The sequence below is a fragment of the Pituophis catenifer genome, unplaced genomic scaffold (genome assembly GCF_029215685.1).
Source record: "Pituophis catenifer annectens isolate HBS135680 unplaced genomic scaffold, rPitCat1.0.hap2 SCAF_7, whole genome shotgun sequence".
Classification (NCBI taxonomy): Eukaryota; Metazoa; Chordata; class Lepidosauria; order Squamata; family Colubridae; genus Pituophis; species Pituophis catenifer.
Window position 1 is genome coordinate 82,145,128 of NW_027256887.1, and position 18,016 is coordinate 82,163,143.

General features: G+C 37.6%; 1 protein-coding gene across 2 annotated transcripts; it reads left to right on the top strand.

Annotated features, from left to right (window-relative positions):
- The first annotated feature begins 30 nt into the window (after positions 1–30).
- On the top strand, positions 31–17,396 carry GOLT1B (golgi transport 1B). 2 transcript variants are annotated; one of them, XR_011600610.1, is made up of 6 exons: positions 31–188; positions 4,470–4,561; positions 6,241–6,419; positions 10,727–10,808; positions 13,764–13,927; positions 16,547–17,396. XR_011600610.1 is itself a non-coding variant. In XM_070946740.1 (5 exons), the coding sequence occupies exons 1-5, from the start codon at positions 164–166 to the stop codon at positions 13,800–13,802; spliced, it is 417 nt and encodes a 138-aa protein (XP_070802841.1). In that variant the 5' UTR covers positions 31–163; the 3' UTR covers positions 13,803–14,470. The 2 variants fall into 2 exon arrangements, 1 of the variants encoding a protein (XP_070802841.1); XM_070946740.1 differs by lacking the exon at positions 16,547–17,396 and having other exon boundaries at positions 13,764–14,470.
- Positions 17,397–18,016: the final 620 nt, after the last annotated feature.

An 18,016-nucleotide genomic window follows, 5' to 3' on the forward strand; every position in this document is an offset into this window, starting at 1 on the left:
GGCGCCTCGGCGGCAGGAGGAGGAGGCGGGTCGGCTGCCGAAAGCCGGGGAGTCTGAGGGGGCTGCGTGTTTCCGGAGGACGTGGCGAACGGGCTCCTGAGGCGGCTCCGGCTCCTTCTCTTCGGTTCTTTGTCCTGCTGGCGCGGCGGCTCTTACCGACATCATGATTTCCCTCACGGATACGCAGAGTGGGTGAATTGAGGGGAAGGGAGGGGAGGGGGGGTGGCAAATATTGCTGCTTCTGTAGTAATGATTGTTGGCATTATCCTCCCTATTTGCAGCCTCCTTCCTAGCTTTTTAATCCTTGTTCTGTTCCACGAGCTCCTCATTGCTCTCCCAACGTTGATTATTAATATTAAGTCATTTTAGCATCGCCTGGATTGGGGTTTGGAATGGGAGACATTGTCCCCCCCCCCCTCGGGAAACATCCCGTCTGGAAGGTTCCCCTTTCTTCACCTAATATAAATATAATAAATATAAATATAAACTAAAATGAATGGCCAAAGGCAGCAGCAGAAAAAGCTGCATGGATGGGACCGGGCAATTAATTCAGCAAGAGTTGGGCTGGGCTTCAGGGTGCGTGTGTATATATGTATGTATGTATATATATGTGTATGTGTACACACACATATATACACATACATATACATATACACACACACACACACACACACACATATCTCCTATCTATATCTATCTATGTATCTATCTATCTATCTATCTATAATTGCTACTACTACAATTGTTATTTTGGGGTGGGAGACTGCTTCACAACCTCTCACGCGGTATGATTCCTACCACTGTTCCTGTACCCTTGTCCTGTTATTAAAAAAAAAAAAGTGGAGGTAGGAGTGGTTTTTATATGAAAAAAAAATGTATATTTTATAAGACCATCAGACACACTCTAATTGCAGAGTGCCTCCACCCTGAGGGCCCTCCAGCTGTGTTGGATTTTAATAGCTGGATTTAGGATGTGAAATCCAAATTCACTTGGCAGTCAGTGGATTAAAGAAGGAAAGCTGGCATAAAATCACCCAAACTAAACTATCAGGAAAATTAGAATTATTTAAGGTAGAACGTGTTCTTTTGCCATATATTGGTTCAAAATAATCTGCGGTGTACTTGAGCTTCCTTGTTTGCCTGCAGATATTTTATTACCCAACTATGTAACTATGAGTGCTAGTGAGTGTAGGGTTTGCTCTGTTTTTATACTCTAATCAAGGAACTACTAAAGTGAAAACCACACCGATACCAACCTCCTGGCAGGGTAAACTACAGCAAATCACACGCTCAGTAACACTCATGATGTTACATAGTTGGGTAATGAAACATCTGTAACCCAAACTCAGAGCACCAAGGACTCCATTGGTCAACCCTGAGCCAAATATATTCTCTTCTATTGGAAAATAATATGAACATCAATGTTGGAATACTTGGATTTTTTTGTACTTGGATTTTTTTGTATAATTCAATAGTTGAATGATATGCAGCCTTGTTTTAAAATCCATTAAAATGTTTGTATTTAGCCTTCTGAAGGTTAGCAGAGGAGGGATGCTAAATTGTTTGGCTAGGTGTAAAGGAAGCAATTTCTCACTTATGTCAACCAGTTATTTTGCCCATGTGAAATAACTTCTCACCTGTGGCTACTAAATGAAATGTTTAAATACAGAACTGCATTAAGGCACAGGCTATCATTTATTGCACATTTAAGTATTTGGTGTTATGGAGATTTTAATAAGGGAAGAATGGGTTTCTGCTTCCACAAATGTTATAAAGTCTAAACAAAAAAGAGAGCTGGACCAATACGTGGCAGACTGAGTGATCAATGGCTAATTGTCATGACTATACTACCTCTAAAAGACTAGAATTCTGTAAATAACTTGTAAGAAGCAGCAATAAAATAGTTTATCTCACACCTGTTCTTTTTGTGAGCGCTCCAGGAATGCTTACACTGGCATGTGTTGAATTCTGTTGGCTATATTTGAGTAAATGCTCACAGAATTAATACTTTTATGATAAGCAGACTTGTATAGACGCAGCCTTTTTTGTGTAGTGTATGATAACTCATACCTCAGTTGGATAAATTATTGCTACTTTGGTTAAGTTGTCTAAAATAAAATGATTTCATTGTTACTCATAAAAGTTGCACAAGGAAACATTTGGCATGTTTACACAAGTAACGTGAATATTATGCAATGTCATGGAACATAAAGAAGCAAATTCATAATTGTGAGAATCAATTTAGTGCCAAATGTATTACAACTTTTAAAGCAAAACTTTTAAAAAGTTATACAGAAATCATGCTGGGAACCTTTAAGGTGTTTATTCCATCCTCCTGTACTGTCCCCATGGAGCAGTTAATTCTAGGTACTGAAGCAACTTTGCTGTTCACTCCCTTCTCTCTCTTACTATAGGGTTACTGTCAGAAATCTGATACCTCTTTATGTCCTCAATTTGAATCTGTCAAAAAGTCTAAATCACTACTTAAAACATAAATATGTTTTATTTCTCTGTTGATTTGCAGAAATATTCCAGAGTTATGAAACATTCCAGTTTCTGTTGTCCAAAAGTGTCCCTGGATATACATAGCTTAAATGAATTTTACCGAAACAATAACTTGTATATTTGAAAATTAACAGTTCCCGAACTTCAAAATCAAGTTTGAAGTTCACAAAGGAGAGAAAATGAGTCCGGCTGCATTTCTCTACTAAATATTGAAATAAAACTTCCTTTCCTTAGCAGCCTGCTCAGTTTCTATGCTGGTTGCAAAAGAGAGGTAGATTGCTTTGTTCCTCTTCCAACTGTTTGTTTGCTCTCTCATTTGCCTGCATTTTCTGGTCATCGTATTAATTCTTAAAAATAAATTTGATGTTCCTTATAACAGTTTACTCTGTTTAAGGCCGCTGTCTGAAAAATTAAAATAATTTATAAATATTGTGGGGTCCTTGGTGCTCTCTGAGTTTGGCTATTTTCTCGCAGATGTCTCATTACCCAACTAGATAACATGATCAGTGCCACAAGGGAGTAGGGTTTTCTCTCTATTTATGTGCTGGTGGTTTGCCATGTCAGTGCTGGTGGGAGTGTTTTTGGTGATACCTTGATTATGTTATTGTTTATTGTTAGTTTGTCTAAGTTGGTAGTTCCTTGATTGGGTTTCGTTTACTGCTTCCTTGAACTACAAATTTTAAAATATTTCAAGAAGGAATGCAAAGTTTATCTTACTTTGTACTATTAATACATCAATAAAGTAATATATCATGGTTATTTTAATTGTAAGGTGTTTAGATAAGGAACTGCTATGCTAGAATAGGTGGACCAGATCTGCATTGAAATCAAAATACATTTTTATTGCAGAGATTTAATGTTAGAGTAAAACTGATGTTTCAGTTTATTTGGTAAAAAACTAATTTTTTGCATTTAGTTAATCATGGGTCTATCCTTTTTAAAAAATAGTCTTCATGGAAGAAATATAAGATTATTTTAAAAAGTCTCTAAACTGAGTGGAAAAATGATTGTGTCTTCATAATGTGCAGTTATGGGTATTATCCTATGGACAACAATTACGTTGGGCCTTTGCAAAATATTTGAAAGAAATATTCTCAAAGATGCATTAGTGTAAAACAAAGTCCACTTTTTTAAAGTATCCGTTTGTAGGATACAAATGGATACTTTTTAAAGTATCCGTTTGTAGGGTTTAATGGCTGCTTTGAACAGTGACAGGTGACTCTACAATATATTTCCAGTTGTCTCAGCGTGCACAGAAAAGGCATCTGCTAAGATTACTGGAGAAGTGAATTGGCAGGGATGACATTGTTTATAAATGCAATAAGTAATTTGAGGGAGAAGGTGTTAATTGAATGTAATACTTCCTCATGAATTCTGCTTTGAAGAGGAATTCTGGATCTCAGCACCACAAAGTGTTAGGACTTTGTTTACATTACACAATTAACAAATGTTTTAGAAACCTTGTAGGTAAACCTACTGTGGGAGACAAAAAAGGGAAAAGGACAATTGTGGCTGCAAATGTGATAGCTCAGGGCTGTCAAACTCGCGACCCATGGGCCAGATGCATCACACACTGGCCATTCTCACACCCGGTTTAGCGAAGGGGAAAAAATCCCTATACGTTACGTGACGCTGCCGTGATGACGCAAGTTTGACACCCCTGTGATAGCTGAATCTATAGATCAGCACTGTATTCAGTGCTCAAATACTCAGCACTCAAATACTGGCTATTTTTAGAGACAAAGGTGTCAGTAATCAAAAAAATATTCTTATAGACGTGCCTTCAAAATAGCATGTTTTTATCTCAAAAGAGGGCAAGTGTCGGGGTTTTTTTAAAAAAAAATTGGAGCCAATTTAAAATTAACCTTGGCTAATGTTATAACTAACTGTGTAAGGTTTCAATGGATATTTTCTTTTCTTGTTGACACTCTGAGTAATTAATACTCTTCTTTTTTGTCTTGCAGAAATTGGGATGGGTCTTACAGGTTTTGGAGTATTTTTTCTTTTCTTTGGAATGATCCTATTTTTCGACAAAGCACTTTTAGCTATTGGAAATGTAAGTAGTTTTGCATGAATAACATTTACACAGAATGATAGGATTCTGAAAGTGTCTATGTTTAACACAGACAAGTCATGTAATTCACCTCTGGCCAAATTCACACAACGGTCTAGACACAAATGAGATTGGAGGCTGATGCTGGAGGTTCAGCAAGTTGTAGAAACTGGTACATAGAGGAGCCAGACCATTGTTTTTGCTTTAAACATTTAGTTGTGTCTGACACTTGACAGCTTTATAGGCAAGTGCTGTCTATGCTATCCTGTCAAGCACAGTTTTTTGCAATTGTTGGATGTTCAACTTTATATCAAATTAGATGTATATCCAGCCAGCGTGTTCTTTGCTTGCCCCTTCGTCTTGTTCCAAAAAAGCATTCCTAGCATCATTGCCTTCCCCAATGAATTTGCACACATGACATGGCCAAAGTAAATCAGATGTAGTCTTATAATTTTAGCTTCTAGTGATATCTCTGGTTTTATACGATTTAACACCTCTGCTAGTTACACTCTTCTCTCCATGATAAACCCAATAATTTACGCCAGCACCACAATTCAAAGGCATCAATTCTCCTTTGATATAGATTGCCAGACCATTATATTACAAAGTTTTAATATGGTTTACAGGTAATCCTCAATTTATGGCCACAATTGAGCCCAAAATTTCTGTTGAGAAGTAGGACAGTTGTTAAGTGAATTTTGTCCCATATCACAACTATTCTTGCCACCGTTGTTAAGTGAATCACTGCAGTTGTTGAGTTAGGGGCTGGCTTTCCCGTTGACTTTGCTTGTCAGAAGGTTGCAAAAGATGATCACATACATGTCCCCGGGACATTGCAACTGTTGTAAAGACATGCTAGTTGCTAAATGTCTGGATTTTGATCACATGACATGGGGATGCTCCAACTGTCCTAAGTGTGAAAAATGGTCATAAGTCACTTTTTTCAGTACTGTTGTAACTTCAAATGGTCAGTAAACAAATTGCTGTAGGTCAAGGACTACCTGTACTTGTTTGGTTACAATGTGTTAGCTGAACAGGAATTGTGTTTTTGCCAATGTAGAGTTAGTGTTCAATGTGTGTTAATCTAGATTTCTTTTTGGGGAAGGAGACAAAACTGAATGTTAAAATACAGCAGTGTGGGAAATGTCACCGAGTGAGATATTCATTACTTAAATGACACACTTATTGCTAGTTGTGTATGAAAATTATTCTGGAGATGAAAGATTCTATTTTTACAATGATACGTTTTGCACATCCCTATTTATTACCATATTTAATCCTTAGCAACATAGGCATGAAAGTTAGCTAGTCCCTTTCTCTCAGCCCAAACCACCTTACAGAGTGGTTGTTGTGGAGAAAATAGAAGGAAGGAGTATTACGTATTTTCATCGCCTCAAGTTATTTATAAACGTAATAAAGGTGGGAGAAAAATAAATGTTCCTCTCTAAATCTATCATATTACTAATACCCCTAAGTGTTTATACTGTAAATTATTTACCTCCCTTCGGAAACAGTTGTGTTTTTTGATTGTGCCAACATTATAAAAGATACCTTTAAGGCATTCCTGTTTCCTCCAATAGCAAATTGTTGGTATAGATGTTTTGAGATGTTTTGTATTGAATCTGAGTATTTTCTCTCTGAATATTTCCTATATTCAAATACATTTGTTTTCATTTTTGCAGGTTTTATTTGTGGCTGGCCTGGCTTTCGTAATTGGTTTAGAAAGAACTTTCAGATTCTTTTTCCAGAAACACAAAGTGAAAGCCACAGGTTTTTTCTTGGGCGGTGTATTTATAGTTCTTATTGGCTGGCCTCTGATAGGAATGGTCTTTGAAATTTATGGCTTCTTCCTCTTATTCAGGTAAGGTCTTCTTGAAAATTTGTATTTTTATTTAATTATATATCAAATGTATTAACCGCCCATCTCCCTCACAGGGAGACCATTTAATTTTGGTTCCAAGTATGCTTTTGGTTGGCTGTCACTGAGAAATTGCCAAATTCTGCTCGAGGAGTTTATAAACATTCCTTATTTCAGATATGTGAAGAATAGTGCTTGAAATCTCATTTAGAAAAATATTTAGCTACTGGTGATGATGAAACTTCTAAGACAAAGAAAAGAAAAAATAGATAGAAATGTGGAAGAGAACAAGCTTTTTATTAGCAATCATTTCTCCTACAGAGTTGCATTTCATCGTAAGAACAAGTTGTTTCTTTCCTATTGCACTGTTGGGCAATATGTGCAAGAAAAAAAGTGGTAGCTCCCTACACTGCTGGCTTGTGAATTCTGGCACACAATCCCAGGTGAAGGCACCTTACTACCAAAAAGAAAATTTGCATAGAAGTAACTATTCATTTATTAGACTTATAGGCTACCTCCATCTGTATAACTGGGCAGCTTTCAAAATGCATGAATAAACACAATAAAACTACATAATGCGTTGTCCAAAAGAGTGCCTGGAGATAATCAACATTTAATGAAACAATCAAAGCATCCCATAAGGGGCTTACTGCTCATTGTAACGCAGGTGTGGAATGGAGCCAGGTTTTAAGGGCTCATTTAAATAAGGTCAGAAGTAGGGCAGGCATAAGAATCTCAGGTGGTGTTCCAAGGACAGGCACCATGACACAGAAGGATTACTTCCTGGGTCCCACAAGGGATCAATGGGATTTAGAGCATGCCGACTCTGTCAAACCAGGTAGGCAGAGAAAGATAACCAGCTTTTGTAGAAATCTGTTTACTTGCTAGGTCGATGACAAATAGTTTGAAAGCTATAAATCTTCAGACCAGTGTGAATAATACTTCTGATTATTTAATAATCAGTTGCAGGCTTGCAGGTTTGTGTGTTCGCTTTTCTTTTGCAGATCTTTCTGCTTGTCTTACTTGGGGCTAAAAGTTCCCATGCCATGATCAAATCCTTCCTTAGCAGTGCTTGAAATGATTACAGAACACTTCAGGTGGGGAGCTTGCTTAATGTAGACTATTCTCTGAGTTTAGTGAAGAACAGGAAAGTGAGGTTTGCACCAGAAAGTCAAATGTAAATACGTCAGTCTCTTCCACTGAATTTTAATTCCACTATCTCTTAAAATAAATGGTGGCTTTCTCCTAAACAAAAAGATGCTTAGGGCTGAATTCAGACTGCATTCATTCGGTATCCGAGTACTGTTTTCCGTACAGATTATGAACCAACAAGCCTGCGCGTTGTATTAATTTGACAGCTATTTGTATAATTTGAGAACTACTCAAGTCATGGTTTCTTAAATGATACCAGGTTAGAATTTATCAGATTATTTGTGAGATGATGTCTCTACTGAAGAACATGGCATTAATTCAGTCATCATGCAACTCCCAGGTTTCAAGTTTGAAAACAGACAGGCAAATCGCTTTAGAATATAGAATTGCTTGTTCCTTTCTGTGTTTTCTCCTGCCTCCATACTTCACCTCTGGTTTCTTTGCCTTTAATGATAAACTGAAAGATAAAATGAAAAGCATTTTGGAGTAAGTGTGGCTGATGGTAATTGTGTGATCCCAAGTGAATACACATTTGAATTAAGGAGGTGTCACCATGCTAACACTGATTGTGGGTAAGGCTTTCACTTTTGGATATGAAGCCACAGCACATCCTTAGTGTAGTTATCTGAACATAATGTGGGTTGTGTTTGAATTCTGAACATTTATTCACACTTGCAATTAATGCACGATGATAGCAGATTCTGAGTGTGAACAAGGATGTGTAGATCTGTTTCTGAGTTCATAAACATTACAATACAGGTTGATTGCAACAAAGCTGTTACATTTGTTCATTCCTTAATCTTTGTTAATGAGGAACAATAGCAGATGTATAGGCTCACCTTGGGTCACATTATTACAGTTACTTCTTAACTTTGTTAAATTTTACCATTCCTAGCCTTGTAGGTTCATTGTAGTCACTTGCTACATGACAGTAGTTTCATTAATTGTACAGTGCAAATCCAAATTACCAGAGAGATTATTTTAGCCATATAAAAGTTTAAATAATCATCAAATGATCAATGAGCTTCTTAAGTTCAAAAATTCCTACCGTTCTACTGTACATTGTAACTCAAGCAGTTTAATAATAAAAACAGTAAAAACTTCCGCTATGAGGACTGCTACAATGAGTGAGTAAGTGAATGAATGAATGAAGTAAATAGTAATTTGTAGTATCTTAAGACACCTACAAATATAAGAATATTTAAGAGTACATAGGTTCCCCTTGAATACTAAGCTCCATGCTAAAGTTTAAATAAGCATTCTAATGTTTTTGCAACTCTTATCGAGATTGTTGCCATGTATATTTTTTGCTCCAGTTATCAATCTTTAGTTAACAAAAAAATTCTCTCTCACATGACATACTGAGGAATCTCATTGTTTGGCTCATGGGAAAGACATATGTTTAAAGGCATTTTTTTGTGAAGTGGTGTCTTAGCCCCAGTTTGTTTCCATAATATATTACCTTAATTGTAGTTGAGGATATCACCTTGATACAAAGTAGGAACTGGCTAATAGCCATGAGCCCTCTAGGTTTATAAAATGCTTGTAGTGGCATCTCATCTGTTCCTGGGCTGATTTTCTCTCACGTTCACGTACAGATTTTCTCTCACGTTCACCTACCCACCCTCACGGAAAGTATGCAGCATACAGATTTTCAGAGCCAAAACAGCTGGAGGAAGGGGGAGCATTTCCCAACTGCCTGTGCAATGATTAATGATTCTTTTTTCTACAACACCAGTATATTATTGGGAATCCTTTTAAACTGCTTATTTCAATAACTTATCTTTCACAACCCTCTTCTAAAATTCCATATAATTCCTTGAAATGTTTCCAGTTTTCTGTGCCGAAAAGTGGTTTTCCTCGTAAGATGGAAATGGAGAGAATTTGCATTTAGCAATAAGCTATAGCACTTAAACTTATATACCACTTCACAGTGCTTTATAGCCCCCTCTAAGCAGTTTACAGAGTCAGCATACTGCCTCCAACAATCTGGGTCCTCATTTTGCCGACCTCGGAAGGATGGAAGGCTGAGTCAACCTTGAGCTGGTGAGACTCGAACTACTGGCAGCTGGCAGTCAGCAGAATTAGTTTGCAGTACTGCATTCTAACCACTGCGACACCATGGCTCGCTGATGATTTAGGTACTTACAGCAGTATTAAGAGAAGTAGATTTACCTGCCCATCTGGGATCCTCTTAAATGTGCGACACTCTGATGTCAAGAAAAATATCAGTAGAACTCCAATTATAGGGGGGTGCTGCTTTCTGATTTTTGGGACCAAGCATTATAACCTATTACGTTCAGCAAGGCCCCTTGACCCTATTAGTACTTAACCAGCCCATTTTACAAGTCCCTAAGTTTGTATCTATAAAAATTGTGTGTGGATTTTCAGAATAATAGTCTTCACACAACCATACTGTCCTAATAAACTATTTAAGCAGTCTCCTTCCCAAAGCTGGACTCAACAGTGGCTATTTGTTGCATGTCATGTAACTGGTCCTGTCCATATTGTTTAAATGTTTCTATTACCCTGTGAGAAGCAAGGAAACTAATTAGGAAGCACATAAGTCTGTACAGGTAGTCCTCACTTTCTGACCATAGTAAGAGCAGTAACTTTGTTGCTAAACACTGCATTGTGACATCATGTGATGGCACCGACTTATGACATCAGTTCCTGTTGCAATCATTACGTGAATCACCATAGGATGATGTCACATGACCATAACTTATGACTTCTTGCCAGCTTCCCAGTCACAAATGGTGACTTTCAACTGTGAAAGTCACAAATGGTGATCACATGACCACAGGACGGTCATTGTAAATGTGTCCTGATTGCCAAGCATCCAGATTGCAGTCGTGGTCATAGGGACGCTGTGATGTCCACAACCAGACATCTCTATTGCCATTGTAAGTTTGAATGGTCACTGAAAGAATAGTCAGTAAGCAAGGACTACCTATATCACTAACTACTTGAAATATATAAAGATTTAGAGATGGGTACACTCTTCATTCTGAAAGGGACAAATATATGTGATACGAGGAATTACATATTTCTTCATACAAAAAATAAACTTTTTAAAAAAAAATCTTAGGAATGTGTAAAGGGAGCCTATTTGGAAAAGTCTTCTAATCTTGTAATGTATTTTTTTTTCTTCAAAGGGGCTTTTTCCCTGTGGTGATCGGTTTTATTAGAAGAGTGCCAGTTCTGGGGTATCTGTTGAATCTACCTGGTATAAGATCAGTAAGTATTAAATAATTTCACATAATACACAGCAAGTTCTGTTTTCCTTCTGTTTCTTGGATTCCATTTAAAGAACCTGGACCACCAGAGATGTGCATTCAAAATATGGGTCACCAAATGCTTATATTTGCCTTCAGGTAACAACGATAACAGGATTCAAAATTAATTCTGCGTCAGGATAAGCCAGTCTTCCCTGTCCTTATATTTATTCTCCAGATTTTTTGGGACATCATCTCCACATGTTTAAGGTCAGAAGAGACATAATTTTACCCTGAGTTTTTTTTTTCTCTACTTGAATTTGAATTAGGACAATTTTCATACAATCACTCACAGGCTGTTTTTTTTACTTATCTTGCAGCTTATCCAGCAAATTGAGTTTAAAAGCTGGTTTGGTATAGAAATGGATTGGTCCTTTAGTTTCAAGAATACATTGTTGATATGCATAAATTGTCATGTCACATGTAAAGCCCCCATCAGATTTACTCAAGTCCCTTTGTCAGTATAAATCACAGGTTTGTGAAAAACTACTTACCTCCTTTAAACATTTCTGAATTTTTGCATTTTTCCCCATTGATTGTTGCCAGTGATTCATTTAAGTCTTCCTGGCATATAAAGGAAGTCTGAATGAACAAATAACACAAATAAAAATCCAAAATGGGCAAATACTTCTTGACAGAACTGTAGCTACCATTTATGAAGCTTAATATAAAAACATTATTTTTCCCAAGCTTAACAAATAGGTTCTACACTCTCTCCTCATTTAGTGATTGCATTCTGTTCCACTGACTTTTTTGTTAAATGAAATGGTCGCTAAGTGAACATGTGACTCAGAGATGGTACAAAAATCCCTGGTTGCCACTGTAATTCAGATAAAATTCTCTCCTACAGTGTCTTGTGCCTGATATTTTTGTTGCCCCCTTGCAGAGTGGAGAGATCGCTTAAACTGTCTCTTATTGAGCTGCTTTTCTCCGCAAGACTTCCTTAAAATGTGTTAACCTCCAGTTAAGACTCAGCTCAGTGATCTTAATTAATTGATTAAGAAACCTCCTCCCCTTTGTAGTGCAGCTTGAAAGTGACCAGAGCTTAATTAGTTTTTCACACTGAAGGTTTTTGTTGTCAGGTGCCCCAAAATTGGAGGGTATTGGTCAGAAATTGAATTTTTGGCCACCCTGTATTACTGCCATCTTCGCAACTGGTCACTAAGTGAGGACTATCTGTAATGATTTTCCAATTCCAGTTTGAGGCGACAACCTAACATTCTCTAAAACCATTGGAGCCTATGAATGAGAAGGACAGTTAGGAGAGAGCAAGAGAGAATTTTTTCTTTTAAGACTGCTAAGTATCCGTTTTCCTTAAAATGGGCTTGTGGTGTCTTGTTAGGTGCATTAATTATCCTCCCCCCCAAAAAATATATATATATAAAATAATGGGGAACATTTAGAGGGTGCTTGAGAACTATCTTCAGAATGCCCTGCATGTATGTACAGTATGAAGGCTTTCAGAAAAGGTTTCACTCTAGGAAAGTTGAGGCAGCTGAGAAAACAATCGAGTGACAGGAAAGGCATCAAGAGCTTCTCCACATGCCATTTTATTTTAAGCATTCTTTTTTCCTATTTTGTGCACCAAGACTGTCAGGAGCAGTAAATTAAACCAAGCAAATATAACAGATTTATTGTTCATGGCTCATTAAAAGGAGACAGTTCAACTATCACCTGGGCTCACCTGTTGCTTTTGCTAGCATCTCACACCCTAATTTCGGTATAATGGTTTCTGGAGATACAGAATAAGGATGGGGAATCTTCCCAGCTAAAATATGCTCCAGACAGCTTGTCAAATAATAGCAAGTTGTCGTATATTGCTGAGGTGAAATCCAACTGCAGGGGGAGTTTCCAGAAGGGAATATGGGCATCTGGCAGGCCTCACCAGGCGTATCCAAGACTGCCTATTGTCCATGTCCATCTTTACAATGGTCAATGCTCATAAAACAACATGGCAGCATCCTTGTGGATGTTGACACATTTCTTTACAGCTGTGATTATTCTCTATCTCTAATTTTGCATTTCTGAACATGTTTAATATTAAACATGCGGTGGCTGGCATTTGTTCAAGGTGCATTATAAATTGAGAATTCTAAATAGGATACATATAGACACATATATCATGTTTTCAGGATATAGCTACAATTACACTTAGGCTAGGAGAAGCATGCTGCCCTTTTCTCGGCCTGGCAGCGTGCCATGCCAAAGATTGGCATATTTTGCTTTATTGCTGCAGGAGCCTCTGAGCCCCACATCGTGCCTCTAGTTCCCAAGGCATCAGTATGTCTAATGGATTAAAAAACTTAGTTAATACAGCTGGGTTTTCTTCTTATATTAAATCTACTTAAATAAGTCTGTTCATAATTTGGCTTGACATCTTGCTTATTGCTTTCCTGTATCAATATCATTTATAAACTGGACTTTATGGAGTTAAATCCTTTTGGAAAAGTTAATTCTTGATGTTTTCTTCAAAGCCTGCATAGGTTCAGGAGACAATTCCCAGTAATGGTTAGTTGAAAATATCATTTTCAGTCTATTAATGCATGAATGGCTGATTATTTTTCAAAACAATATTCTTTTCTCCCCCCTTTGGGTTATTGAGCTAACGATTTTTATACTTGCATTATTTCTGATTTATTTATTTATTTTCATTCTGTTGCATCTTCATGTTGCTCTGTGTTAACATAAAAACATACCATGGCTAAATGCGGTTGTAATGCAAACGGTCTTACTTTGTGTTAACTACATAAGGCCTTGGATAGTATTGTTTGAATAAGATTATATTACGCCCAGTCACTCACTTAAAATGCAAGTGTTGAAGTAGCATCAATGTGTTCCATTCTTAATAAATGTATTAAATTACGATTTCTTTTCCCTACCCCAATTCCATCTTCCTTTCTGTCTCCTTTGCCCACAGCTTGTAGATAAAGCTGGAGAAAGCAACAACATGGTATAATGATTGACAAAGGTCCTGAAGACTGGTTCTAAATTTATATTATTTATAAAACCTTCATGAAGATCGGTCAGTCCAGCACAACGATTTTGTTGTATACAAAGGCAACATTTGTAATGGTCTTTGAAGTAAGTTTCCAATTTACACCATAGTATACAGTAAACCTATTTAATATATATATAAAAAAAAAGAGAAGCAGAAGCAAATTTGCAACCTGAGACTTGGCATTGACATACCAGGAATGCTGTGAACTCAACTGGCGAAAAAGTCACGGAATGTTAGAACTCTTCAAGACTTCTTCATATTTTTGGAGTACAAGCTAAATGCAGCAAACTCCATGGAATTAACAGTGCCTGTCATTTTTACCTCCTTACGTCGGAAGGTGTAATAGAGTGATCATGGGTCAGTTGGTAAGGCGTGGCCCTTCTCTCTTCCTGCCTGCCTGCCAAATTTCCTACTTTCTCCCCTTTTTTTGGAAGGGGGAAAAAAAAATCTTCTCTCGACTGTTTCTTCTATTGAAAGCGAGACAGCTTCCTTATGCTTGATTCACACGGCGTTTAAAATGAATTCTCATTTTTAACAGTAGCAGAAGACTCCATCACACGGTTCAACTGTATAAATCTCTCTGTAAATAGACGCGGAAATAAATCTTTGTAGGAAAATGTTTCCAGCCAAATGTAAATTTTCATTACCTACATCTTTTACCTTTGGAATATGCAAAAAAAAATAATCATTTTTTTGTACGGAATTGTACAAAACTGTGTTAAACCATTCCTGGGTTCGTTAGATGTTTGGTTTGGTTTGGCAGGGAATGGGGAAACCATTTTTACACTCCTTTCTACTGATTCTCTTTATCCCAATTACTGGTAAGTGTTGGAAGCAAGAAGTAACCTTTTCCTCATTGAATAAACTATGTGCACATAATATGTAGCTCCTGAAGAGTTGCTTTGCTTCATGATGTTCACACAGTTTATGAAACGGGAGTTGCCTAGCTCGCAAATTTGTGCAAGGGCATTTCAATCCCGAATCTTGTTTTTAATTTGGTTATTGGTAGCCAACATATAAAGTCCTAAAGCATGAAGCATCATGTTTTGTTTACTGGCAATATCTGAGATCCAGGAGCTAGATTTGAAGGACTGAGCTTAAGCGTCCCATTCTTATTCTGAGGGAGCAAGTTACGAAGCTAATTTATTGTGTATATAACTTTTTCTAACTATCAAACAAATCAGCCAGTTTGCTGGGAAGTCTTGGGAAATCATATTAGTAGCCTTGATCAAGTAGCACATTAATTTGTTATATTTTGACTATGAGAAACAATTCCTATTGCTACAAATGGCAAGATTCAGAACTTTTATGGACATTTAACTGAACTGGCAAAAGAGGAAATGTGAATGACTTAAGCCATAGGAAAATCACATTGTTCTTTTTTCGGACCCTTCTTGCAGTGGCTCTTGATCATAAATTTGTCCTGACTACTTTAGTTGAAGCAAGCAAAGCTACTGATTTCTTTAAATCTGAATGGTTCAAACAGCCAGACAAATACCTTGGAGTGAATAAACACTAGTGACTAATACCCAAGGATGGGAACTATTTTGTTCTTTAAAAGTGCACTAAGTGATTCTTTAAAAGAATTTTCTGATGAGACGAATCGATTTTGTAAAGCTGTGAAAATCATTTTTGAATTGGCGCTTCAAGGGACAGTTCTCCGTGAGCTTTCCCATTGTAGAGGAGTTAAGAAAACAAATATTCCATTATGGATCATTCTGATCCCAAAATAGAGCACTCCCAATTTTGAAACAAATGGTCCTTGTGTTCTGGTGTAGTCTGATACAAAATGGGCCTGCTATGGTGTTTGGCCACTTCCAAAAACATTCGGAACATCCTGTTCCAGAGTTGCAGTATTATATGATGGAACAATTGACACACTCCTGACACATTTCTTTGATTTCATCTTGGGAGAAGTATCCCTTAAGAAAGGATGTTTTTCTTTCTTAAGGGGTGGTGGTGGTGGTTCCGTAAGAGCAGCAGGCAAGCGTATGGATGTGCACAGCTCCATTTGCATGAGTGGCTGGCAAGCACACCTGCCGCTCGCACAAATGGAACATGTGCGCCCACATTTCCCGCAGCTCACGTGAGGAGGTGCCCATGTGCGTACTCGCCCACCACTTCCACAGCCCGGTTCTGGAGGACTTGGGGCCGGTAGTGGGCCACGGCCTGGGGTTTAGGGAATCCTGCTCTAGGCAGTTGGTTGTTTTCAGTCTTAAAATAGATGTAATTGATCTAATTGTCCCTACAACACTGGTAACATGGGGTGTTGTTTTATATTGCAGACTCTGTCTCTAATTATTTTAAATAGAATCCTGTTGAGTAGGCCATGGTCAAAACATAAACCTTAAACACGCTTGCTATGTATGCTCTAGTTTGATACTTTGGCTGTAGAAAAGAATTTTTAACTGACTCTCATATTTTAAACCATTTCAGTTGCAGTTTGTGGGCTGGGAGAGATGCTTAAGATTTGGAGCAATGCACATGTCCTTAGAGCTATAAATTTGGGTTTCATCAGATGTTTTGCAACCTCAGGAGTTTTTCCAGAAGGATCAGGCTGCCAGATTATCTTCCTTACATTTTACAATGAGCCTCATTTGAGTATTGAGTCTCCAACACCACACTACTACCAAGTAAGACGGATTCTTAACGCAATAGGAATAAAAATCTTCCTATTTCTGTTTCTTTTCCATGTTGTGAAGGTAGCAGAGGAAAACATTGCTTCCAGTCATTTTGGGGCATAATCTCATCAAAACATCATCAGGCCCCCATCGTTTAATTTATCATATCCATGTGACATTCTGGTTAAGTCATAATTTACTTAAATGTAGGTGAGACATTGGTTAAATAGCAAACTGTGTCATGGTGCTCTAGAAAATAAAGCGAAGACAATTTGCTTCTTACACTGGCCACTTTGGATGGCATCCTTTCACTTTTCTGAGATTCTCATTAAAATTCAGAACACTTTTTTAAAAAAATTCAAAGGGGTCGTTTTTTAAGTCAGCAGAGTGCAATCTTATTACCACTGCTGTTCTGTTGCCTTGCCAAACTCTCCTAGAAAACCCTCTAAAGTTGCTTATGAACGAATGGAAGGTTGTAAGTGGTAGTATATTTCTCTTTCACAAAAAAGGAAGGAGCCAGAGAATTTGATTTGATTTCAACTAGTTTGCTGTGTTGTGCGGTTTAAAACATACTATTACGTTTACGTTCAGGCAGCCAGGGAGCAAAATACAATCCTTGCAACTTCTAAGATCCTACCCTTTAGCAGTCACAAAATTAGTTTTTATAGAATTGGCATTGCGATAAAAGATGACTGAACGATTCTTTAACCTTAAGGCTGTCTTATGTTTGTATACTTGGGAATCATTGTGCTCGCGCTACATTGAGGCTCATCTCCAAGGGTAAACATACCTGAGCCTCGTATGTTGTAATCATTTGCAGAAATAATACCTTCTGTAACAAATAAGATCTCCCTATTTAAGTGTAATTCTTGATTGCTTGAAAAAAAAATCCCATAAAGGATCTTGTTTTGGAGAATATATTGTAAATATACTTGTCATACCTTGAATAAATGGGTACTTTTTCTACGTACTAATCGCCAATCGTGTCATTACCTGGCTATTAAAATGCAGGATTTTTCCCACTATCTAGGAAAAGAAATCTGTTAAGCTATATATACCAGTGGTACCTTGCTACTCGTCATTAATTGGTTCTGGGAAGTGCAATGACAATGAGTACCAAAAACAATGAGTACCAAACAACGTTTCCCCATAAGAAATAACATAGTGAGTCACAAGGCAGCTGACACCGACAAATTCTAGCTTGGGTGTCGAGTACCAAACAAACTATGAGTAACGGGACAAAATTTTTGTGACCAAATACATCGAGTACCAATTTCGATGAATTTCAAAGCAGATGAGTACCAAGGTACCCCTGTAGGTTTAGAGGGGGTGCTTTATCCAGTTTCCTTTATAATGAGGTAGAAAGGTGTGATGGACAAGAACAGAGAAATCTGGGGTCTAGTTTTGTCTAAGTCAGGGGTCTCCAACGTTGGCAACTTTACGACTTGTGGACTTCAACTCCCAGAATTCCTCAGCCAGCATGTGCTGGCTGAGGAATTCTGGGAGTTGAAGTCCACAAGTCGTAAAGTTGCCAAGGTTGGAGAGCCTTAG